Below are 26,082 nucleotides of genomic sequence, written 5' to 3' on the forward strand. Positions count from 1 at the left end.
TGGAAAATTTCTTCATAAATAATAAAAAGGATACATTAATTTAGATGGTATGGCTGAAAGCATTTTGGAAATAGTTAAAAATAAGCACATAGGCCAACGAGAATCCCCTGCCTTCCGTTATGTTTCACTATGACATCTGAGGGATTTCTGCCCATATATTACACACATTGCTGGCCTTTAAGACTGCCTAAGCCCACTGTGGCAAATGTAAGAGAAAGGTGAGCAAGGAAACACTAACATATTTACCTGAACCTTACTGAAAGAGTTGCTTAGTGCTATGTACTTACGTAATTATGCTTCTTGATTTTGATGCCTGAATAAACTTTGTAATACACACAGTTCAACATAAACAGTCCTTTCTGCAGGCCTCCCAAAGCACACCCTTTGTTAAACTCATACTCATTTAGATTTTTTTTAAGCATCAGTTGCAATATAGTTTCACTAAATCCTCCTCTGGTCAGGCTGGATGCATTTGAGCTTTGCTATGATTCCTAACATGACTGAGGATGTAGACCAGAGCAGGATTATTTATTTAAGGGTTTTAGAATCTCTAATTTTTCAGAGTTTAAGGAAGGTAAAATTTAAGTATAGTGATTATGGAGGGGCTATAAATATACACCATTTATACTACATTGTTAAAATAACAGAAGTACAAGTCTTGTTTTCATAGGGAATTGTTTGATTTAACAAAACACAGACAAAAATAAGAATCAAGCTATTAAATGCATAGCCACAACCTCTTCCAGTGGGGAAAAAAATCTTCCACACACAGAAACCCTTTCCGCCCAAAAAACTCCCAAATAAAACAACAGCCTGGTTTAGAGGCATGTCTCATCCACATCCATGTTTTTGCTGAGAGTTCAGTGCAGGTCTCTCAGCTCTGCACAGAAATGGACAGTAATTTCATGCTGTTATCTTAAAAGAGCAGGACGAAGACATGAAATTCCCACTGAAAAGGAAAATGGGACAGCTCAAGCTACCAACACAGACCTTCTGATATGTTTTTCTTTTCCACTGGGATGCCGAAACAGTAACTTCATGATTAATGTATGGAAAGAGGATGGACAGAGCAAGTCCTGTACCTCTGCTGGTAGCATGACTGCTGCGAAGTGTCACACTTCTTGTGTCCTCACTTTGATCCTTTTGTAAACATTGCTGATGGTCTCATCCAGTCATGATTTTTGTAATTTTAAAATTCTTTCTGACATTTTCAAAGTTCTGCTTAATAATTTTTAATATTCTTACTGCCTTTTTTCAAGTGGTATCATTCTGCTTCTGTGCAGAAGTTACTGGAAAATATTATTCACCTACATGTATCTGAATCTTTTGTACCAGAGAAAGATAAGTTTACACTGACATTTTAAAAATATTCCAAATGGCCCCACAGGTCTGTTCTCTATACATGTTTATTGCTTGTAATATGACAGAAAAAGCACTGCAGAGCCTCTTGGGTTTTTTATTCATCTTTTTTTTTTTTTTTTTTCCCAAGCAATTAACTTCCTGTTTTTATCACAGTACAGTTTCTTTTCCCTGAAATTAATCACTCCAAAAAAGATAAGGAGCTCTAGGATGTAAAGCTGCCACTCATGCATACAGCTGTTGCTTTACTAAATTATAAGAAACTTGCAAGTATTTCTAATAGAAACTATAAAAGGCAATTAATTTTTTCTTCTACTGTTTTCAGCTCTTTCATTTGAGTTACAGGATGTCATGTAAGCTAGAGGAAGGCAACCAAGAAAAGAACCATAGTTCCAAAATATCTCAGAGGTTTTTCTATGAACTCTGTTCATGTGACCTGTCAGCATCTGAAATTTAATATTCTTTTCATCTAACCCTAAAATTAGACAGGCACTGGAATATTAAATGAATTACTTTTTTTTTTTTGGTGTCAGAAGTGGCCTGTCACATCAGAATAAGGAAGACATATGTCCTCCAGTATAAACTACAGTTAAACATTAAGGCACTTAAGTATTTTAAACTTAATGGCATTGAGAATAATCAACATGTCTTTAACTTCAGGGCTAACAAATCCAATATACTGATCAAGAATTGGCTGATGTACACAGACAAACTAACTTATTCTGGGCACATTTTATGATGCTTAACAAAAAAAGGACATTTCATCATAGCATTTGTGCTTCCAAATAAATGTTTGGCATCAGTAAGTCTGAACGGAAAAGTATTTTGCTTAAAACATTCTAAAGAAATTTAAAAAGTAAGTCATGGAAAAGATATATGGTAATAAAAACCATCTCCAGGATGTGTACCATGCACAAAAAGCATGTTCTTCTTCAAAGGAATTTTTGCATACATGGTTTTCTTAGTGTGGTTGTCTAGTATTTATCTTATCATCTTGTTGGTTTTCCTATACCACCTCTACTTGAGCAAAACTGTCAAGTCTGTATGCTTAAACTCAGGCTCTTAAATCACTTCAGCAGATGTCTATTTAATTGAAAATAATGGCATACATTAATTTTCTAACCTGTAGGGGTACTCATAACTAACTTCAAATCAGTCAGACTAGCTACATAAATCACAGACAGTAACAGTTGTTTATGCATGCTTGTGGGGACAATAGCATATGTTGTCAAATTTGATTTAATTAAAAAGTCTGTGCAATCAGAACCAGCATAATGCATTACACTTCTGTTCAGGATATTTTTGTGAAGAAATGAGGATTCTGACTGACCATGCTTGTAAATTATTTTAGTAAAGAAAATAAACTGCTCCAGATTTTCCTTAGAAACGTTGCCTTCTTGGAAACTTTTTAACTAATGTATTTTCCAAATGGGTAATTTGATTTTTCTTAAGTTGAAACCTTTTATGTAGAAATTTACTTATTAAAACACAAAGTTTTTCCAAATCAAAACTTTATTTTCAGTCAAATCCACAGTTTCCTATTTTTTTTTCTTTTTAAAGAAAGTTTTAAAAATGTTTATATTATTTGACTCAGATGTTTCCTCTCTGGCACATCCCTATGTCTGAAAGCAATTTACACAATATTCTGCCAGAAGCTGGGATCAGCCAACCATATTTGCCAGAATCAATCTCTAAGCAGCTTTGCTATTTGCTAAAAAGAGGGGTAGACTTTCTTTAATGATTTCTGGAGTCATAAATGAAACATAATGAGAAATAAATGGACCACAAATTCACCCTTTTTCACAACTCCACCAAAAAGTAGAGGGCAGTAGGCAGGCTGAGAGAGGGAATTTTGTAGGATTTTATTCCAGCAAGACTGAGCCATTCAGAAGATAGTGGGCACTAGAGTGCATTACAGATTAAAAATTCCTGTATTTGTTTACAGGAAGACAGCTCCAGCAAACTGCTGCTTAAGTTATTCCTGTCAGAAAGCCACAAAGGATACAAAGGAGCAGGGAAACTCTCAACTTGGCACAAAACAGGCTTCAAAACCCGTTTGGTGGACCTCACATTACCATACAGCTCTGTGCCACTCAACAGTCAAGTCAAAAGCATCAGCATGCCATGGGCTGCCAAAACATGAACTGAAATTGTGCATTCAGCCCTGAGGCTGTAGATTCATTTCATTTCAAACAGAGGACATCTGTTTCTGGTAATAGAAGTAAGTCACTCCACTGATCTTTGCATCTGAGGGGCAATAAATACGTAGAAGAATAAACACAACCCAAATGTTACTAACTTTTAGAAGGCCTTAGTATGAAAAATAGACACATTTTAGTCCTGGTGGCAATGAAACAAGTAAAGTATCAATTTTGATCGCAACTCTCACAGATAAAGCCCAACTCGTTGGACTGGCTTTAGGAAAGAAAGAATTTAGACATGTCACATTCCTCTGTGAGAGTTTATGCTCTCACAGAATCCTAGAATGGCTGAGGTTGAAAGGGATCTCAGAAGCTCATCTTGCCTAAGCCCACGCTCAAGAAGGGCCACCAAGCATAGCTGGCTGCCTAGGATTAGTGTCCAGATGGCTTCTGAATATCTCCAAGCATGGAGAATCCACAATCTGCCTGGGCAACTATGCCAGTGCTCAGCTGCTCTCAAGAGCAAAAAAATATGTTTCCTTGATGATCAGACAGAGCCTCTTGTGTTGCAGCTGGTGTCCATTGCCTCTGGCCCTGTCACTGGGCACCACTGAAAAGAGCCTGGCTCAGTTCTCTTTATACCCTCCCTCCAGATACTGATGCACACTGGAGAGATCCCCTCTGAGCCTTCCCTTTTCTAGGCTGATCAGCCCCAGCTCTCTCAGCCTTTCCTCACAGGAGAGATACTCCAGGTCCTTCATCACCTTTATGGCCCTTTGCTGGACCTTTTCCAGTATCTGCATCTCTCTTTTACTGGGGAGCCCAGCGCTGGACACAGCAGTCCAGGTGCAATCTGTGACAATGACATTCCTGTCCATCCCATGACACCATTACAGTAATGCCCTCTGGTCTGTCAAAATCACTTATTTTAACTGCATGTTAAAGGATATACTTTTATGTATGCATTCCGATACAACTTTGCTTGGAAAAAGCTTGTATTAGAGAAACAAGGATGAAAAGGAAATGGATTATCTTTCATCTGCCACACCAAGAATAAGTGTTTTTAAAACCATCTTTTTATAAAGAGATTGTTGCATGGCAATGCTCCAACAAAGGTAATTTCCCTAATACTTAACAACATAATCTGTATAATTATAAGATTAAAAATGTAAACCAGATCAGTTTGATAAATAAAACAATGTTTTATCCATTCTGTTTTCAAGCCTTCTGCTTCCAGAAAACAGCTGTAAAATGAAGCAATTGTTCAATTCAAGACTGATGCAACTACTTTGGGACCTCAGGAAGAACTCTTTGGGGTCTTCTACTCTATGTGGAAAATGAAGTACCATGAATTTTACAGGAAAACAAAAACCAACATTCTCTTGTGCAACAGAAAATAGATTTAAACAAACCTTTTCCTCTTGGATCTGCTACAAATTCTGTTTGCCTATATTAAAGGTCAGTCAAAAACTGAACCTGAGGATTTTGATAACTGTTTAATCATAAAATACTAACATATAAATTACATATCACAGTGTAAAGAATTATTTTAGAAATTTATGCCGTGATTTATCAGGATTAACAATCCACTAAAAATTATCATAATGACAACAAATCGGTTATAATGCATAATTCTTTATGCAAAATTCTTAATGAAAGCATTAATATAATACCCCAAATTTGGGATATTATTTACCTGAAAGAAACATGGTAATAATAAATGGATTTTAATTGAGTATGAATATATAATGGTAAATTCTCCTGTCTCCTATTAGATGACTAAGGAGGAATTATTCTTCAACTCTACTGGTGCAAAACACCCAAGTTCTGGTCTGGATAAAAGTTGCAAATGAAAGCTGTATTTAGATCTTGTTAAGCCACATAAAAAGAAAAGTTCAATACTGCTGTATTTATTTTTCTTCAACTCATGAGGACAAGCAGAAAGAAAATAAATTGTTGTTTTAGCTTTAAATTAAATTCAACATGTTTTAAATGGTCACAAACCAAAATTATAGCTTCTTGTTGACTAACCACAAAACACAGCTTTTCTTTAGACAACAGTAAAACATTTGGAACTAGAATTAAACACTCTCATTCAGTGAACAAAAACTGAACAAAGTTGCACAAAGTTGTGCATTTCATTAGAACATTTTGAATATCAAACTGAAAACATGAAGTGACTATTAATAAAGATTCTGCTGTTTAAAGTAAAAAGCACTGAGAAGTTCAGATGAAATTTCTGTGCAATATTAGCTCTTAACACCTGAAGAATGCTGTAAAAGAATGCTGTAAAAGAAATTTGGCTATTACAATTCCTCCTGAAATAAGCAGGCAGTTATATGAGCCTACAATTCTGAAAAAAGAACGGAGAAAACCACTGAGCCCTCACCCTACAAAAAAATACAACTTATTACATCTACTATGTAACTGTTTTCTAGTCAGCAGAGAGACAAAGGGAAATGTGCATAGAGAATAAACAAAAATCCTCATGTTCCATGGCATACCTAGTAGCGCTCCAAAAATATCTTGGATGGGATGAGAATTTCTTTGGAACATACCCATGATAAGAGCTGATTTTCTTGGATGAGAACAATCTGTTTAAATACTAGCTTCTTGTGACCAAATGGAAGGTCAGAGCTGCACAAGAAATAGAACTGTGACTGCAGACTACAGATGCCACAGACACTGGGAAACCTCTGATGTATTAAGGAATTTCAGGGACAACAGATGGACATGTTTGGATCTGCTGAGCATTCAAGCTTCCCACTGAACTGTTTATTAACTTCAGGACTACAGCAAAAGCCTAAGAAAGCAAAAAATCTTACAGGACTTCTCTTGTCTTTCTCAGAGGCAACAGGCACTTGCAGTTTCATTTCAGGCAGGATAATGGGATGGAAGCCATTATGGGATGGAAGCCATAATGGAGATGTCACTCAACACAAAAAGTTGAAATCGCTTATTTCTGCTTTGGCCATTAATGCACGCTTAGGGAAACATTTCCAAGTGCAAGTGCTCAATGTATGGAAGAAATGAGTGTCTCTAATGAGTAAGTTAATGCAGTGTGACATTAAAAGAGTTTAAAAGTTAAAAGAACCCACCGACTCTTTTCTGCTCATAGTTTTGCTTTGGGAACGAGAGCGGGAGATGGTGCTGAAAAAGGAATCCTTCTTTGATGCAGACAAAGGTGGAGATCCTGTAAATTCACGTCCTCCAGACAAGCTCTCTATGCTTGGAGATGAACTGATGTTTTTTGAACTTTGGCCTGTAAAGAAAGTATAAAAAAATCAAAACAGTTAATCAATGGGCATTTCCTTTTCCCCACAAATACTTCTTTGTCTCAACTGACATTGACTGAGAGTCACAGACAGCCCAACACAGAATGAAATGTCAAAGTGTGTCAGCATGCACTGAGAGATTGAAGGACTGTTCTCACATGGAACTTAACTTCTGTATGAGAGAAGAACACAAAATCTTTGTGTATATATAGATATATACACAAACATACACTATCTAGTACACACCTGTATCTATATATATGCTAAATGGTGCGTGTGTATACACACACACACACACACACACACATATATATATATATATATATCACCTCATTATATGCACCCTAAAATATCCACAGACTGAGGAACTTCATGCCTTGCTTGGCAAAATGAGCAAAGTACCATCTCATAAAAATTTAAAAAAACCCAACTGATATCATCAACACTACAATGGAACTAGTTTTTTCCAACTGCAAAATTTGGCAAAGAATGCTAACAAAAAGAACTTCAGATTCCAAAAGTGGGTTGGACATTGAAGATCTGGATCACAATATTTAGACTTCAAGCAGAAAAAAAAGTAAGTTAAGTTTGGAAATGAACATAAGCTGTCATGCTTCAAATTTTAAGGCCACCTCCACCTAAGAGACACTTTGATGAAGGCTACTTAATAGTTACTTCTTGTCATTTCATGGAGCTTTTGAAATGAATCCAGCATTGTCCACTATCATAGTGAAGACAGCTGGGGAGAAGCCTGGGCTGGTTCACCATGGCAGTGTATGCATCAGGCAGCCTCTGATAAGGCTAGTTTTCTTCTAGTTGAGGCTTACAAAGTGTTTTCTAATATTTAAATCAAAATTTTGTTTTCATAAGTTCCAGGAGGAAAAAAACTCCAGTATATCAGTTTTCATCAACTTTCATTACAAAAATGTTGCCTTAAGACAGATGCAAGTTTAAAAAAAAAATTTTATCATGTTTATGATGAAGTCAAGCTAGAATGACTCCATGAAATTACAGAGTTTTCCATTCTGGAAAAAAAGCTAAATAGCACATAAAGCTAATGCTCAAGAATCCCCCGTCTCTTGTCTGATGGCTATTCTGATGAGAGGGGTTATGTTTCCCTTTTTCCTTTTTTCTGTTTTTGGTGCGCTTTCATGTTACCATCTATAGCATTAAGTATGATCCTCTGCAATTAAATCACTCACATTTTCTTAAGGGAATAAATACAGATTTATTTGAAATATACTTTTTGCAAGAAGATTGTTAAATGCCAAGAGACTGAACTAGCAAAGAACAAAACATTACGTGTGAATAAACAGACCTTAAATGACAAAACCCAAGAAAGGATCTGGGTTTAATATGCTGAACATTTTCTAGAAGAAAACTCATATAAATTGCTTCCCATCTTGTCCTTCATTCTCTGTTGCTTTATTCTGCTCACCTCCCCCATAACCCTCCTACATTTTATGCCCTGTTTCTGTGGACCTTCCTGTCTGCCTCCATCTCTTCTTCAGATTCCTCCACACTGCCTCTTCTGCAACTTCTTATTCTAACTTTTTTCTTCACATATTTTTTACTTCCCACCAACTTCATTCAACTGGACTTTTCTGTTTCTTCACAGTCCTCCTCCAGGTGCTTACTACCTACGATCCAGTCTGAGGAGCTTCCTTAAAAGTGCATGAGACTGAGGCTCTTGTAGATCTCACCTAACTTTGCCTTCCCATTTTATAGAAAAATGGGATATGCATTAATCATGTGCTCTGTAAATAATTCTGGAGATGAAAAAGGAAAAACCACTGCGTGGCAAACAGCAGAAATATTCAGTTGCAAGGAAATTTTTAGAAAATTTCTATTTTTAGGATAAAATCATGTCACTTGGCAACACTGTTATCCTTATCGTTGCCTTTATGTAAGAAAAAACACTTTTTATGCATTTCATAGTGGCAAATGGAAGTGCGCTTTTGAAGTAGGTAAACTTAAAAATAGTTTTGGAACAGATGGAATCACATTTTTTAGCAAATAAAGCATTTATAAAAGCAATTCACACAGCTACGCAAGAGAAGCCAATATAAATGCTAAACATAAAAAAAACCAAATGTATTTGGTGGACAGAGTAAAGTGCAACAGAAAAATATTTATTAAGAATATATCAGATTAAATAGTCTCTCTTTACCATCCTAGTTATAAGAAGATATATTCCCTAAAGGGTGAAGATTGAAAAAACAAACAAAAAAAATTAAACAATGAGCAATGTATATTTTTCACATATGCTTCACTGTATGGCCTGGACGTTACACAATTCACTGCAAATAAGCGGATTATGTGATAAAAATTCTCAGATAATATTGAGAGAAGAGCACTTTAAATAAATTTGAGGAACCCACACACATGAAATAATACAGCTTGGTAAAACAATGGAAAAAATGATGTGTGATTTTTTTTTCTATATTCTGTCTTTCAGCTCTAAGGAAAAAAATGTCAAAAATATAGTAAGAAAATGAAAAGACAGAAAGTGTTCTCATGGCCACTGCAAACAGCTACACTTCAAAAGATGAATCACAGTTCAGAGGAACAGAATATGCAACTACTTGCATAATCAAAAAAGATTTTGTGGACAGAATAATACAAGTGTCCTAAAAAGGAATTTGCTCAAGTAACACTGAGAGCTATGAACAGTTTGGTTCTTATGGCCTATTAATAATATAATGAAAATAAAAAATAAGAGCAATACAAAATCTAGTTAAACTAAGACAGAGATACAGTAAACCAGAAGTGATAAAAATACTGTATCTCTCTGTTTGATACCAAAGTAAGAAGAAAGGTTAGGATACACCTGATCCTTCTGTATGAATAAGCAAATCTGGCGAAATTATTATTAGGAAACATTATTTTTTAAATTCTGCATCCAACCCTGTGAACAGTGCCAGGACATGGATTATTTGGGGATATAATTGAGAATTAAGACAGAAAGAACAGCACTTATGAATAATTACAGCATGCTGCAACTCATAAAGCAGGATCCTTGGACTGCGATAGTCTTTTCTAATTTCCAGAGAAGTCATTGTTTTTACAACTGTAAATATGAAAGCTGAAAGACAGGCCACACCAATCATATGTTTTTTCCCTAATGTCAAAAAAAAAAAAAAAAAAAAAAAAAAAAAAAAAAAAAAAAGAGAAAAGAAAAAAGACATCTATGATTTTCCCAACACAGAAATGTAATGAATCACAGAATATTCTGACTTGGAAGGAACAAAGGAACACACAAGGATCAACGAGTCCAACTCTTAAGGAAGCTGCTGCTGAGTCATCACATTGGTTCAAGTCCTTCAGATGTATCATGTATGCACTGTGCACTGAGGCATTAATAACCCTCACATAACTTTGGAAACAACACTGCAGTACCAACACAGAGATTTTGGGATCTCAGGACAATGACAAAAATGCCATTTGTACCTTCACTGTTCTGTGTCTTACTGATTTTACATCTTTCTTAATGTGCAGTGTGGTACATTCTGCTCTCTCAACAGCTTGACAAGAAGGTAATGGGACAGAGTTTCTAATTTTGTATTATTCCTCAAAAATAAAAGAGGAAAAAAAGAAAAGAAGTCTTACTCTAAATGTAGAAGCAAAATGCATAAAGATTGCAGTAAAGTACAGTTAATAACTAAACTCGTGTCCTTCTTCTTCAGCAGCTTAATCAGCAACCTGGAAACACCACTGAATCAAAACTCTCATTTCCATCTGCTCATTCTGTCAATATCAGATAAATACATTATGGCTCCTTAAAAAACATTGGAGAAACCTAATCTCTGACCATCTAAGCATGTACCAGAAGGTCCTAAAGCCTATATAAAACAGGCTGAAGAAACCCCCTAAACATGGAAATCAAATACGTGCTTATGAGGCGCACAGAACAAATATGTAAGGATCCCTGACGTATGCAGTAGTCAAAATATATTACCGTGTAGGATGTCTCAAATATATACATACATACATATATACATATATATATGCATTCTGAAATGCATAAATAGTTCACAGTAATGATGCACAGGATTTCACACACTAAAAATACATCCATTTTTGAGGCAAAAAGGAGCAACGTTATCTCCATGGGCTGGCTTCTAAGTGGCTCACTACTTGCCTGTTGCTAATGATACTGGGACTGATCCCAGGATGAGAAATGCTCTGCCTCAAAACCATTTGGAAAACACACAGATGGGGCAGTGGAAAAGGGGACAAACCTGTTGGTATTGTGGAGACCTCTGTTGTCTTGCAGAGAATGATAATTTAAATTTAATGTGATCAATAATTAGGCCATATAATAAAGTAAAAGGTGATGGCAAGGAGGAGAAGACTTACAATGAAAGGAAAGTGAGCTTCAGGTCTTACTAAGTTTGAGTTAAGTTATGGGAGATATAACCAGGAACACTGGCGGTCCCTGCTAAAACACATGAAAAATCAGATGAACATGCAAAAAAGACAAACAAAACTGATGGCTCATTCTGTTTGGTCCCTACAGAGGGAAAGAATAGCTTTCATAGTTATAAGAAGAGCAAGAAAAAAGATACCAAGAAGATCAGAAGTATGGCACTATATATAATTCAAAACCATTCAGATCTGCTCATCGGTCTGTAATTGCCATAGTGAGGATGTAGAGTATTAAAATTTGCAAAAAGAATGAGATGACTTTTATAAAACTTTTCAGATAAATTAGTTTCCCTTTTTCTCCTACAGTGAAATTGGAACAAAGGCTTCCAGCACTTTCAAAATTCATTCAAACCACCTTGTCACACAAATCCATGTACTTTTTATTGCAGCCAAGGCAGGTAAGCTCCCTGTTAGTCAAGTGCACCAAAATACCTGCCCTATATATAACAGGAGGGAAGTAATGCAGCTAAAAGGGACAATGATGGTGGAACCGGCCCCCATGACAAAGTGGGAAATGGGCTCAAAGTGCAAGAGCACAGAGGTTTGTAGCACAGACAAATGCTGATGCACGGCGGATGCCTGTGAAGAGACACAGACACACAGACACACAGACACACAGACAGACACAAACACACAGACGCATGCACAAGATACACAGAGACACACACGCAGACACACATACACATACGCAGACTCACAGGCAGACAGACACACACAGAGACAGGCGCAGAGACACACAGTGACACAGATGGACACAGAGACACACACAGACACATGCAGAGAGACAGACAGACACACACACAGACACACGCAAAGACACACACAGATAGGTGCACACACAGACAGGCACACAGACAGACACAGACACACAGACACCCCCCCCCACACACACAGACAGACATACAGACACTCACACAGACACACACAGACACAGATACACACACAGAGACACACAGAGACACACAGACACAGATACACACAGATACACAGAGAGACACACACAGAGACACAGACAGACAGATACACACAGACACACACAGAGACACAGATAGACACAGACACACAGACACACAGACACAGATACACAGACATACACACAGACACAGACACACAGACACCTCCACACACACACACAGACAGACATACAGACACATAGACACAAACACAGACAGACATACACTCACACAGACACACACAGACACAGATACACACAGAGACACACAGAGACACACAGACACAGATACACACAGATACACACAGAGACACACACAGAGACACAGACAGACAGATAGATACACACAGACACACACAGAGACACAGATAGACACAGACACACAGACACACAGACACAGATACACAGACACACACACAGACACAGACACACAGACACCTCCACACACACACACAGACAGACATACAGACACATAGACACAAACACAGACAGACATACACACACACAGACACACACAGACACAGATACACACACGGAGACACACACAGAGACACACAGAGACACACAGACACAGATACACACAGAGACACACACAGAGACACACACAGACACAAATACACACAGAGACACAGATAGACACAGACACACAGACACACAGACACACACAGACGCAGATACACACAGACACACACAGACGCAGACACACACACAGACACAGACACAAAGACACACACACAGACACTGACACACACACAGACACTGACACAAAGACACAGACACAGACACAGACACACACAGACACAGACACACAGAGACACACAGATACACACAGACACAGACGCACCCACCCACCCACCCACAGACACATAGACACAGACACAGAGACACACGCAGACACAGACACAGACACAGACACACAGACACAGACACACAGACACACAGACACACAGACACACACACAGACACACACACAGACACACACAGACACACACAGACACACACACACACACACACACACACAGACACACACACACACACACAGAGCGGTCAGCCGGCGGCGCAGAGCCGAGCTCTCTCCCGGCACAACAGCGGCGCTCGCTGGCGGGACAGCGGCGGTGCCGGCGGGCGCCGCCCGGGCCTACCTGCGCTGGCCGGGGTGTGCTGCTGGGCCTGGGCCGGCCCCGGCGGCGCCGCCTCGCCCGCCTCGCCTGGCAAACAAACAACAGCGTTAGCGCGGCCCCGCCGCTGCGGCTCGCCCGAGGGAAGAGCCGCAGCTTTGGGGGGTTCAGCCGGAGCACCCTGCTTTGAACAGAGAGGACATTGTGAGAGAGCGCTGTAGGGACAGGGAAAAGGAAACGGGAAGGGTGGATAACCAGTTGTCACAGGCTGCAGAACCCCAGTGCTTTTAAGTGATGATTTAGATCAAAATCTAAACTTAACTGAAGAGTCAAACCCGTTTTTCGCTGGCGCTTTACAGAGACAGTGCCATTCTGCTACTTGAGAGCTTCAGAGAATGGCTGAGGTTGGAAGACCACTGGCCCAAGCCCCTTGCTCAAGGAGGGTCCCTAGGGTACACTGCTCAGAATTGTGTCCTGATGGCTTTGGAGTATCTCCTGCAAAGGGGACTCCACAACTCCTCTGGGCAGTCTGCTCCAAGGCACGGTCACTGGCACAGTAAGGAAGTTCTTCCCCATATTCAGGTGAAATTTCCTGTGCATCAGTTTCTGCCCATTGCCTTTTGTTCTACTGCTTGACACCACCAAGAAGAGGCTGGCTGCACCCTCTTCACACCTCCCTTTAGGTACCTTCCCTTTCTGTCTTCTCTTCTCGAGGCCAAACTGTTCCAGCTCCCTCACTTTTCTCATGAGGTGCTCCAGTCCCCTAATCTTCTTCGGAGCCCCCCACAACACCCATTCCATGTCTCTCTTATACCGTGGAGCTCAGAAGTTGTATCCGTGCTGTCAAAAAAATTCATAATTGCCTAATAATATGTATATTTATATGTTTTTAAAAAAGGAAAAAAAATTGTCAGTCTCTGTTTTACTCCTTTAATTTGTACTCAGTTCTGCTATTAATAAGAACAAATTCTTTATCCATATGAAAAGCCTACTCATTTTCTAGAGATAAAGAAATAATTCTAAATAATTATTTAACTTTATAAATAAATCTAAATTGGGGGATCATTTCTTTAGGGCATATGTGTTGACTATGGAAATTCTCTTTGTGTTACAACAAATACCATAGTAGTATCAACTCATATAAACAAAGAGTAGCTTGGAAACTCTTTAAATAAAGTTTTGGCATAACTTTGTCTTTTAACTGGTCCTCTACTGTGTCCTTGTGATAGAGCTGCATTTAAAACAAAAGCCTTTTGGGTTTCACCGTGAAATGACCTAGAAGGAAAACTGTATCTGGAACTATCAGGGAAGATGAGAAAGAGAAATGCTTTTTTTTCTTGGCAATACACTGCCATTTGGTAATCAAAGAATATCCAGTTTCTGAATGATGAAGGATCCACTGAAACAGAGAGGGCATTGACTGAGATTTTTTTCCATTTTTTTTTCATTATCAATTTTTTTATCTTTCAAAATAACCACCTCAACTGAAAATCCAATAAACTCAATATCCAAATTCAACTTTTGTGCCAATGAATTACATCACTGTGCAGGATCAAGAGAATGTTTTAATCCCTCTTCTGTTAGCAGGCTACCTTGCATAAGCAATCAGTAATGATACCCGATCTTCTTCTGTGCTGAGGACAGGCTGAATGGGACTAATATATTATTAGGAGGAACTGAATTTCCAATTAGATGTCTAGATACTTCGTTCAGCTGTGATTTGTGATGCTGAAGACTCATCTGGAATAACAGGCTTGCAATTATGGTTGGGTTTTTTTTTTCCAGTCTGCTGTTTTTCCATTTACATTATCTAAATTATATGCTTTTTTTTTCCTTACAGAAATTCAGCAAATACCAAAACTTTGTAGTGAGAAATAATTACAACTGATTATGTAACCCAGTCATCCCTCATCTAGAGTATGGCAGCATGAATGGTGGCTGGTTTGTGAGTGGTAGCTCTGTTGAAACAGGGCTGTTAAAGCTGGGAGAGGATTATTTTGACAGTCCTGCAAGGTATTTTGTTACCAAGGACTTCTCCACAAAGTAGATCAGCCAGTTAATTTAATATCTCCAAATTTATAAATCTCTACATATTAATTTAAATTATCAGCACTACTTGAGCATTCAAAACCTGAAAAGACCAGTAAGAGAAAAACGGATGACTTATTTTATGGCTTGATGCCTGTTAGATTTACAGCACTTCGGCCTGTTATAATATCCAACTGAACATCTGTGAGTATTACATCAGCTGGAAGTGCAAATGTCTTTCAATTTAAATCCTAAATCCATGTCTCTGCCTACCTCAGCTAAATAACCAGGCTCCAGGAACCTGAGGAGAGCTGAACACATAGGGAAGAACAAGAACAGGAGACAGTTAGTGGCAACTAGTTAGTAATTTGGGAGCCTTGCCAAGTAGTTTTTAGATACTCAAAAAACTACAGCAGAATCCAGAGCTAGAAAAAAGCCAGTGTAGAAGCTAAAAAGTTCAGCACAAACATGAGTGGAATGAGAGCTTCTGGGAGTACAAATATATTTTAAATCCTGAATCTCAGTGCCTGGGATAGAAGTACTGGCAGCTTCTCACAGCTGTGGAGAGTGCCCTCATTCACTGGATTTGCTGTACAGCTCTTTTTTGAGGTGGTGCTACTGTCCTCCACAGAACAGCAAAGACTCACTCTTGCTTTTAAGGTGTGATAGAGCTTGTGCTGTTTACAAAGGTCACTGCAGCAAGCTTCAAAAGACTTTTTAGGAAAATAGGGATTTTTTTTTTTCTAAACATTTAAACTTACTTCAGAGAGAATTCAGTGGAGAGCCTCTTAAATACTTTCTATTTCCTTTTGTTATTTTTTGTGTCTCTTTAAAAATACAAAGTATGGTACTTGCAAACATAGCTGCCATCATTTGAAATTTCTGTACAATTACAGACAAAATACTTGTAACTGTACAGGTCTGGAACAACAAGCATGGCGCTAATATGTAAAACAAAACTCTGAACCTATTAAAAATAGTATATTTACATTTTTTGCCCTTAAATTACTTGCAAAGGCTGTACCAAATATGGATAGACAGAATACACTAAGAGGAAACTGCAGTATGTTTTTTCCACTTACCATGAAAATGTTTTGTGCCCTACATCATTAATTCTTCATAACTTTAGCAAATCTCCATATTCCTGTTGATAAAGCAGTATGTGCACAGCTCGTACATGACAATGACCAAACATAAGTACAATTTTTTATTCTGATTCTTGTATGGAAAGTATCAGGTGCATTTCCTGATGATATATGTTGATTGGCCCATACAACAGGCCATCCTTTAGCAGCCACATCAAGATTAAGCTATAATCAATCCCATCTATAGAAGTTTTTTCAAATTGTGTGCTTTTACTATATTAAGCAGTGAAAGAAAACAGCCACGCAAGGACCACTTTTAAACTCAAAAGGGGGAAAAAGAATAATGTGCTAAGAAAACTATGGAAAACTCTTTAAAAGGCAAAGAAAAAGTCTCTCTGAAACAGTGTAGATAATTTTGTTCTACGCCAAATTTTACTTCCATTGTGAACAGGATTTGTATCAGAGTTTCACTGCACTTCAGTTTCACCTCTGTACTGTCAAACCCTTGCAGGAGCAAGTTCTGAGATTCTTGTATAACTGAGAGAAGCTGCATATCTGGATTTTGCCAAGCAGCTGCAGAGGCCCTTACAGAAGTGCCTGTATGTGCCTGCTCCAAAAGAACAGCTGTACCTTTCTGTTTGGCTCCCTCAGTGTCTGCTGGGGATGCCATGCATCATGAAAGGGCCTTTGGACCATATGGGTGCCGCAGCAAAGAGAGAGAACACCAACTTCAGCTATGAGGTGTTATTTCCCTTCTTTTACACTTTCAAATCTGGTGGGGAAAAAAAAAAAGATACAATCCTATGCAAAGGCTCAGGGCAATGAGCACCAGCCCTGAAGCTCATAACCATGCCACTGGATGAGTTGCTAAAAGCAGCAGGTACTGTTTTGCTCTGCATACTCCTTGAAAAGCACATACTGCCATGGGCTGGCTGAAGGTGAAAAGCAGTAACCTACCTTGAGCGTGGCAGAGTATAGCACACAACTACCAAAGCTGAGCTTGTGAGTTTGTTGTTTGAATAAGCTGTCCTCAAGACATATAAAAAGAAAAGCTTAAAGAAAAAGACTCAAGTGTTTACTAAATAAAGTGCAGAGGGTAATTACAAATTATTAAAAGACAAATTCATATTATGGTTCAAATAACTTCTTAAATAAGCTCCACACATTCTAAAGGGAATAAGAATTTCTTTATTAAGAATTACTTTCTAACTTCCTTCACTTATTATTATGTATTTAGCTAATACTGTTATGCATGCGATTTTTTGCCAATAACCTGAAAAACATGTATGAAATTAGTCTTCCAGTTAAAAAAAGGTTGCATCTAAAAATCTGAAAAATTAATTGGCTCATGTTTCATCTGGTAATGATTAGTTTGTTGGCCTGTCTGATGCAGTTTCTGGTTCATATATTTTTAGAAGTTCGAAACTCTTACAGTATTTGTACATTCTTGAGATAACATCTAATTCTGTATTGCACTGCAAACGTACTGTTGTACTTGGCATAAGCATCCTGACTAACAAAATACTTTTTTTGCTGTTTCCTCAAAATATGTACGCACTGATATAAAAATCAACAGAAGAAAAAACTGCAGCCCTGAAGATGTGCGACAAAGCTTCCCTCAGTCATGGTGCTTGTCACCCATTTCCCCTTTACCTTTGCCCAGCTGAACTGGCATGCTTTCAGACTTCATCATCCTCTGCTGCTGTGACTGGTGGTGGTGATGATGCTGCTGCTGGTGGTGCTGCTGGTGCTGAGGGGCTTCCACTGTGCTCCTGCTTGGCACTGAAGAGGGAGGGAAGCTGCTCCCGCCAGCAGGAGTGCCCACTGCCCCACCCGAAGCCATGGCCGGAGCAATGAGCTTTCGGCCAAAATTCAGTAAGCTGTTGGAGACTCTGTTAATGTTCAAAGGGGCAGCTTTAGCACTGGCACTGAGAAAAGAAGAGGAGAAATCATTGCATCATTGGACAGGCACAGCCATACATGCATCGTTCTTCAAAACTCAGAGATAAAAATCCAAGATTTGAACGTTACAAAGAAGGTATTTTACTACCGTTGCACTGGAATATACACAGAGACCACAGGGTGTGGTCTCTGTGTGGTATGAATTTTTCCCAACCAGAAGTGGACAATTTTTTTTGGTCCTTCTCCCTGAAAAATGCAGACTAACCCCAAACAAAGTGAGTTTGTACCAATTTTCTTCATTTTCTTAATTTGCCTTCCTAAATTAAAAAAAAAAAAAACCAAACAAAAAAAAGCAGAGTGATAAATAGCAATCCAGGCTCTACAGAATAAAAAACTTTATAAAATTGAATTTTTGCACTTATTCGAGAACTGCTTTAATATTTATTTCTGTTAGATTAAATTCTGTCCAATGTTTAAAATGAGTCAAGCCCAAACATTTCTTTCAGCAAGCAAAGCTAACATTAGACTGTCCTTTTAGGCTGGCAGAGCTAGATGTCCCTTGCTCTGAGATCACCTTCTGCCCAGCCCAATCATTTTAAGCCAACACTTTTTAACAGGAATCCTGATTTCCAAAGTGATTTTGCTGAAGATCTGCTTCAGGGTATAACACATATGCTGAATCACAATCCTTATAATTGTTACTTTTTAACTACAGTGGCTATTTAATTCACTTCAGTTATATGCAACATTAAGAATGAGGAAATTGTCAAACCATTTAATTTGTCTAAAATAAAGAGGCAAAGAACCTTTTAATTCCCAGTGGAAGTGTTCACATAACCCACAGATTAGCAAAGCCATTCCTATTTGTTCATGCAATAATTCCCTGCCTTATATAATTAATGCTTGAAATACCCTTCACAGAAATATATCACAACCACAAAGACCTTTTCACTCCTGAGGTTTTATTTTACTAATCGGTACTTCCATGATATAAATAGCTGTCCTTTAAAAACAAGAAGAAATGTAATTAAAACCAACACAATCATTGTACTGGGGAAAAACAGCTTTACAATGTTTTGAGGAAGTTGAACTAAAAATAAACTACAAATGAATTAATATGGGTAATTTGTAACTTCTGCAGACACCTGGAAGAGTAATTTTGATTTTGCTCTTCCTCTAATTTCTCTATTTGCCTCCAGAGATGGGATTTTTTTAGATTACACAATACAAACATGCACACACATATAGAGCACATGCAGAAAATAACAACAGCTGGGTTGTTTAGAATCAGAATAGATACTCAGAATAGACAGAAAAGGAGAGCTATCAGAAGGAAGTATGAGAGCCTGCACACTCACAAGATACAGCCCCAAGCTGTATGGGGTGCTTCTGCCATATATACTGGAGATGAAGAAAGATGGCATCTAGAATTTTTTAGAAGGAACAGCAGTGCAGAGACTGGGACCAAGTGTTACTTCCCAATTTATGGAAGCTGGGAAAGAATGACTGCTGGATAATAATTACAGGATGTTTCTGTGCCTCCTGATTTTATTGATTGCTGCTGGTGTTAGAAAAAGTCCTTCCACAGTCATCTGAGAGTGAATGACAAAGTCACTATGAGGAAAGCATCTGCAGAACTATAAAATTGCAGGAGGTCCAAATGGTTTCAAAAGCAAACTGAGTAGCTGTGAGACTGAAGTTAATGGTTAGTGACACAAAAAATCACCGATGTGCAAAAGCTTCAGGTGCTTTGCTGAGGCCTGGTTTGCACCCCTCATCCGAAGGGGAGGAAGAGTTTTTGGATGTTTGGTGGCTCCTGACCCTGACCCTGCTGAACCTGACTCTAAAAGAAGTCCAGAGACAGTAGTGTGCTCACTCCATGCGGTGCCTGCACCGAGTGATTCAAGGATTACTGGTGAATCACAGTGCTGGACCTTTGCTGCAGCACAAAATGGAATTTCTGAAGTTACAGCTGATTTGGTTCCATTAACAGCTGCAACACCCATCACTGCAAACTCAATAGCCACAATATAAGCACCCATGTGACTGAGCATTGATGGGTTGGTTTCAAAGTCCCCTTCTAATTGTCCTGCCTGGGTGGTGAAGGAGCCAACAGAGAGTTGTGGTTTCCAGTTTACTTCAGGCAATTGAATGACAATACTGTACCTTTAACCAGTGCTCAGCTGGCACGGCTTGGAAGGGAGGGCAATACACCTTAAACAGCCTCCTGCAAGGGTATGAACATTCACCCACCATTGCTCAGGCTGCACAATGAACAGTCTCACTCCCTCTGGAAATGAGAATAATTGGAGGAGACCCCTCTGAAAAGGTGGGGGAAGCAACAACAGCAGTGTGAAAAGCACTTCATGAGACTGAAGTTGAGATTCCACCTGAGAAATATGTTAAGTCCAAGCTGTTAAACAACTTCAGCCACTAAGGGGTAACCTGTCCAGACCAACCCCTCGAGACTTGTATTGGATTCTTTTGCCAGAAACGATGCCAGCACACTCCCACTGAAGATCAAAGGACATGAGTTACTCCCCTGAGGAGTCCATCACTTTGGTCCCCTCAGACCATCCAGAGCCTGGACTTACCAGATTAACCATTTCTGAGTGAGAGATGGCCACTGGATGGAGTGGATTTATATGTGAAGGCTCACAGAAAACAGCCAGGGAGATCTGATAATCACTTTTCCCTTGGGCCATTTAAAATATTTGGTTATTTTTGTGGTAGACACAGGAGCACTAATGTCAGCATTTCAAACTGAAATTGCTGCTCTAGTGAATTATGCCAGACAAGAAATGAATCATGAATCAACACTCAATGGATTACTTCTTTTTAATAATCTGCCTGTAGTAGGCTGAGTTTTCTCTTTTCTTTTTTTTTTTAAGGAAAAACAGATGAGATCATGCTGAATGGGATCTCAATCAGTTATCAGCAGTAGCAATAAATCTCATTACATTGCCAGTTTTGGGGGTCATATCAGTAATATGGGTGATATTCAGAACCCAAACTTTAGTATACTTTTTCCCTCCATTTACTGAAAACAATCACTAAAGTTGGAGTTTGGGGTGGTACATATCAGTCACTCACCTGAAACATTAACTTGAAAGATAATGGCTTGCACATTGAGTCCTAGCTTTACGTTGTCTCTAAATCTAGAACCTTTGCAATCACTAATAAAACTCCTTGACTTTGCACAAAAAAATTTGCTGAAAGTAAGTGATTTACACTGACAGGCCACCTGAGCAACAATGCCACTGGACACTTTGAGCTTCATATATCATCGGAATTGTGATGGTACACAATGTAGGAAACAAAGCTTATACAGAGGCTTGTGTATTTGTGTCCAGCAGATTGTTTCTTTCTTGTTTCTTTATTTTTCAGCTATATTTTGCTTAATAAAAAGGTGTCAGTTTTTCTTTGACACTGTTTGATTTGCTGCTTTGACATATCTGTGCACCAGGACAATAGTTTATTTGCATTTTTCAGATGGTTGGAAAGAAACTTTTTGAGAAAAACTTCATTTTACAGAAACAATTAACATAAACAATTGCCAAGCCTTTATGGCCGAAACATTATTTTTAGAAATGCTTCCAACAGTAAAATGCAAGAATATTTTAGAACTACATGACAACTAGAAAGGATAGTTATCACAGCTCCTAATAACCTGTGGTGTGATTCGGCTGTGCAATGAACTGACACTGCTAATGATCAGCTCGGAACATGTTTAAATTAATGAAAAATAAATAATGATGCTATCTAAATATCTTTTCAAGAGGTGTTTTTAAAAAATGTATTGTGAAGTAAAATCTGTGCAATTTCTCTGAATGACAGCTTCAGAAAATGAACAATAGTGAGGTGCTACATCTCTGGAGGACTTACATTAAAAGTGAGCTGAAGTTCAGTAAAATAAGAACAATGTGTCTACTTCTTACATTTAAATGTCTGATATATTAATGCAAGGGATGATTACAGCCATCAAACATGGATCAATCTACATTTTAGCCATCTAAATGTACCAGACTTGCACAACAATTACAAGAAAAATACTGATTGATTTACATTGTAGAGTTATCAGCAGATGCATTTAAAAGTAAGGCATCAGTTGAAAAATATGAGTATCAAAGAGACATGAATTCCATCCACAAAGCAAACAATTCTGTTTCATCACAATAAGCATCATTGACCTTGACTGTGAATGGTGTATTTTTAAACTAGCAGGAGGAAGATGATTCAATCTCTGCAGTTTTCTGCTAAGATGGAAATGTTTTGTTTTGCAGGCCTTATTCAAAGGCATTTCTCTAGTCAGTAAGTAATCATTACAAGAGATGAGAGACAAATAGATGAATATGACCGATTAAAAAGTTTTGTATGTGATAAAATAAGCAATATATAGTAGAGATTTGTCAAGATATTTTAAACATACCACTGAGCCTGTGGAATTAAAGATGAAATAGACCTGGTACTTGATTTAATCCATCTCTGCTCACTGCAGAAACATTTCCTAATGTACATCTTCCAGTTCTCACCCTAGTCCAGTCTTAAACAGCTTTACCACATTTGACCTACTCTAAGCGTTCCTGTCTTGAGATGAATTTATCCCAGATTTTCTTCTATCTGAATTATTCTAAACAACTTCCTATATCATTTGGTGTGTAGTCTCAGTATATGTGTGCAATTAATTTATATTCCTACATAGATTTAATCAATTTTTTCTTCTTGGAATTTAGGTTTCTGGCAGGTGTCATTCTTGTTTGGGCTTTATGATTTACTTGTTTTTTCAAAATCCTTGAAATCTTTCTTTTTGAAACTTCGAGCAACTTATTTTTTCAGTTTAGGCAACACTGCAGTTAATTTTTCAAAAGAATAAGGAACAGCATTAAGAAAATGCAGTAGAATGCAGTAATTTTTGACACCTGTTCTCAACTTTAAAGCCTGAATTATAAAGAAAATGACGGTTTTGTAGTGACTCTACTTAGCTTTAATTTCTGCTTCTTTGTCCCTTTTTAAAAGCTTCTCAAACTACACCATTTTAATTTGAGTTGGCTTTTAATGTAGCTGATTTCAACAGAATGTGACAGCGATGCAAAAGTCCAAAAGCCAGCAAGTTCCCGTGAATCAGCAGGCAGAATGAATGGCAGGGGCCACGTGCAGCCCAGGAAACTGCCTGTGACTGTGTCAACTGAAGCATTCTCTCTTGTGCTGGACTGACCTGCAGCCACCAGCAGTCACCCGCCATTGGCACCCACCTTCTGGCCACCCAGATAATATGGCCTTGACGAGGAATTTTGGCGTTATTGATACAAACCACTTCTAAAAGACGAGAGGTAAAATTTGTAAAAATTACTTCAAACTAGATTTACATTAATTCAACTTAACTTAGCTTCTGGTACATGGATACTCCAGAGTATAATTAGGTGCATTGTCAGAATTAGTTCAGCTACAGAACTCACACTGGCAATGTTTTACCCCGTTTTTAAGATACATGTCATTGTGTAATAGTGTCCTCAGCCTCCCTTAAAATGATGCCAGCGAGTGACTGCAACACTACAAGTAAAAGCTTCAATTTTTTCATGTAATAATAGTCAATGGACAGATTTGAAACAAACGCTTCTAATACTGCTTATGTAATTCCTGTTTAGTATAAACGTGACTTCTGAAACATTTTTTGAATGTAAGGTCTTAGTTTGGTGAATATATATTTAGAAATAGCTTACCGGGTTTTATTCATCAAGTCTGCTCCACGTGCTTTGTAATAATCTAAATTTTGTTGGAACTGGTGAGTCACTGGTCTTGGATTTCGCTAAAAAATAAAAAAAAGTACTTCATTGTAAATTTCTGGGAGATTTTAAGCAGAGACATGAAATACCTTCATTAAAGAGGTTTAGAAACTTACAGAACAAGTTTCTTTTCCTGGGATCTTGGTTTTTCAAGGCAGTAATGTCATTTACAATAAAGTGAAGACTCAAAATACTTAACATCAAACCAAATTCTACCTGTAAGTCCATTCCATAGTCACAGAAATCAGTACTCTTGCACATGGAAGAGTCTGTTTGCTGTAGTGGTAACATTCCTAATTAAATCAATAATTCTTGCCCAAGAACAGATACTGGATATGATTTCTTCCTGCAGGTCAGGCATAGAATTCGACCACCTCCAAGCTAAAGTTCTATGCTTTTAAAGAAAATGGTAATAGTATGGAGAAACTACAGCAAACATTTTGAACTGAATACATCACAAGCAGTATCTCTGTTAAGCAAAGAATTAATTTTAGTGAGACAGCCTGAACAATCCCACTAGATGGCACACAGAGCCTATTTTTCCTCTCCAAATTTCGCCCTAGTGAAAACCGAATAAAAAACTGTTGTCCTATAATAAAGTGTATAAAATTAATATTGAAACCAGAATGCACTTGTTATTGTCCATTTCTGACACAATGAAACTCTTTCACAGAATATGCTGCCTTCAGTAGTCGTGAAATCATCCTTTTGGGATCTAAGAATCCATTGAACATTGAGCATAGACTGTAGTATATGCATAAAGTATCATGATCGATTGCATGCATCCTAAAGGACACTATTTGAAGGGAAAAGCAAATATTTTTAAGTAAAAGAAATTGCATGCAGATGGAAACGAAATAACAGAGCAGTACTGAGAGGCCCTTTAAAAAAAAAAATATATATATAAAAGAGAAATGGCTTAAATAATTTCTAGTGGAAGAGAAAATGGTAAAGTGGTAAAAATTTCTGCATAGTGATCAGATTTGTATAAAAGAGATCTAAATACTTTCTAAGTACTTCCTACAAAGGTTTAATCATTTATGGGCTGTTGCTTTATATTCTGATCTGCCTTCTTAAATCCTGCTAGTAGTAAATACAGTTTTAGTGAACCATGCATTGTCCTTTCCAAAACCATTGTTCACAGGTGAGAGTACATCATAGTTTTGATGTCAGAGTCAGTCTTCAGGTGTTTCAGTTTCACATGGTATATTTGCTCTTCAGATTTCATTACAGACTGGAGTATCTGCAGTCTTGTCCTCTCATTTTCCATGTACCTACAGATAGCCTCCTTCCTTGAAAATCTTGTTTCTGGAGGAGGATACAGGACTTGAATTTTAAAGACCAAAACTTTGCAAGAGCATAAAAGGAGGGAAGAAAATGTATAGAATTGGTAGATACCAAAGGCCAGGATGATTTCTGAAAGCATATTTAAAGGGGGGAATTTCCAGATTGTTTCCTGCAGTTAGACTTAATCTTGTATGAAATGTCTCATTTTCTTTCTTTGGAAACACAATAAACATTTAGAACATATATGTTTGTAATGTTCATTAAAAAATGAAGCAACTAAAAGCTATTAGACAAGCATTAAAAAATTCTCATCTATCCTACCACCCACACTGTAATGGTTGTTCTACATTTTTCATCTCCTGTTATAAAAACAATGTTTGAATAACTCTACCAATTCATAGAACTTGAAAGTCAGTTCTCATCAACTGCCAGCAATAACAATGAATCAGCTTTAGTTACTATTGCTCTAGTTTGGTAATTCAATACATTTCTATGATAATCAAATCCAAACTGACGTGATGAGGATAACTGATGGTTCTGTGACTTCTGTCTGAGTAATCACACAGTGTAACTTTTCTCCTATGAATTAAGTAACTTCATTCTTTACATATTTTGAAGGGTAAGGGTGAAGAGTAAGAGATAGCTAAAAGAATGGGCACTTCTAAGCCGTAAGGCAGCTTTTTGTAAAGTACAAGTTATCAGGTGTTAGCCAGATTTGTAATTT

At 37.9% G+C, this 26,082-nt stretch overlaps 1 protein-coding gene across 2 annotated transcripts in view; it reads right to left on the reverse strand.

Annotated features, from left to right (window-relative positions):
- TBC1D5 (TBC1 domain family member 5) overlaps positions 1 to 26,082 on the reverse strand; it is a 317,365-nt gene that overhangs the window by 34,660 nt on the left and 256,623 nt on the right. For both annotated transcript variants that reach the window (XM_059845995.1, XM_059845985.1), the window contains 3 exons: positions 24,009 to 24,094; positions 18,040 to 18,314; positions 6,599 to 6,762 (listed from right to left, as the gene is read on the reverse strand). In XM_059845995.1, coding sequence (XP_059701978.1) covers positions 6,599 to 6,762; positions 18,040 to 18,314; positions 24,009 to 24,094 — 525 coding nt within the window. The remainder of the gene's footprint in view (positions 1 to 6,598; positions 6,763 to 18,039; positions 18,315 to 24,008; positions 24,095 to 26,082) is intronic.

Source organism: Haemorhous mexicanus, chromosome 1 (assembly GCF_027477595.1).
Source record: "Haemorhous mexicanus isolate bHaeMex1 chromosome 1, bHaeMex1.pri, whole genome shotgun sequence".
Taxonomy (NCBI): Eukaryota; Metazoa; Chordata; class Aves; order Passeriformes; family Fringillidae; genus Haemorhous; species Haemorhous mexicanus.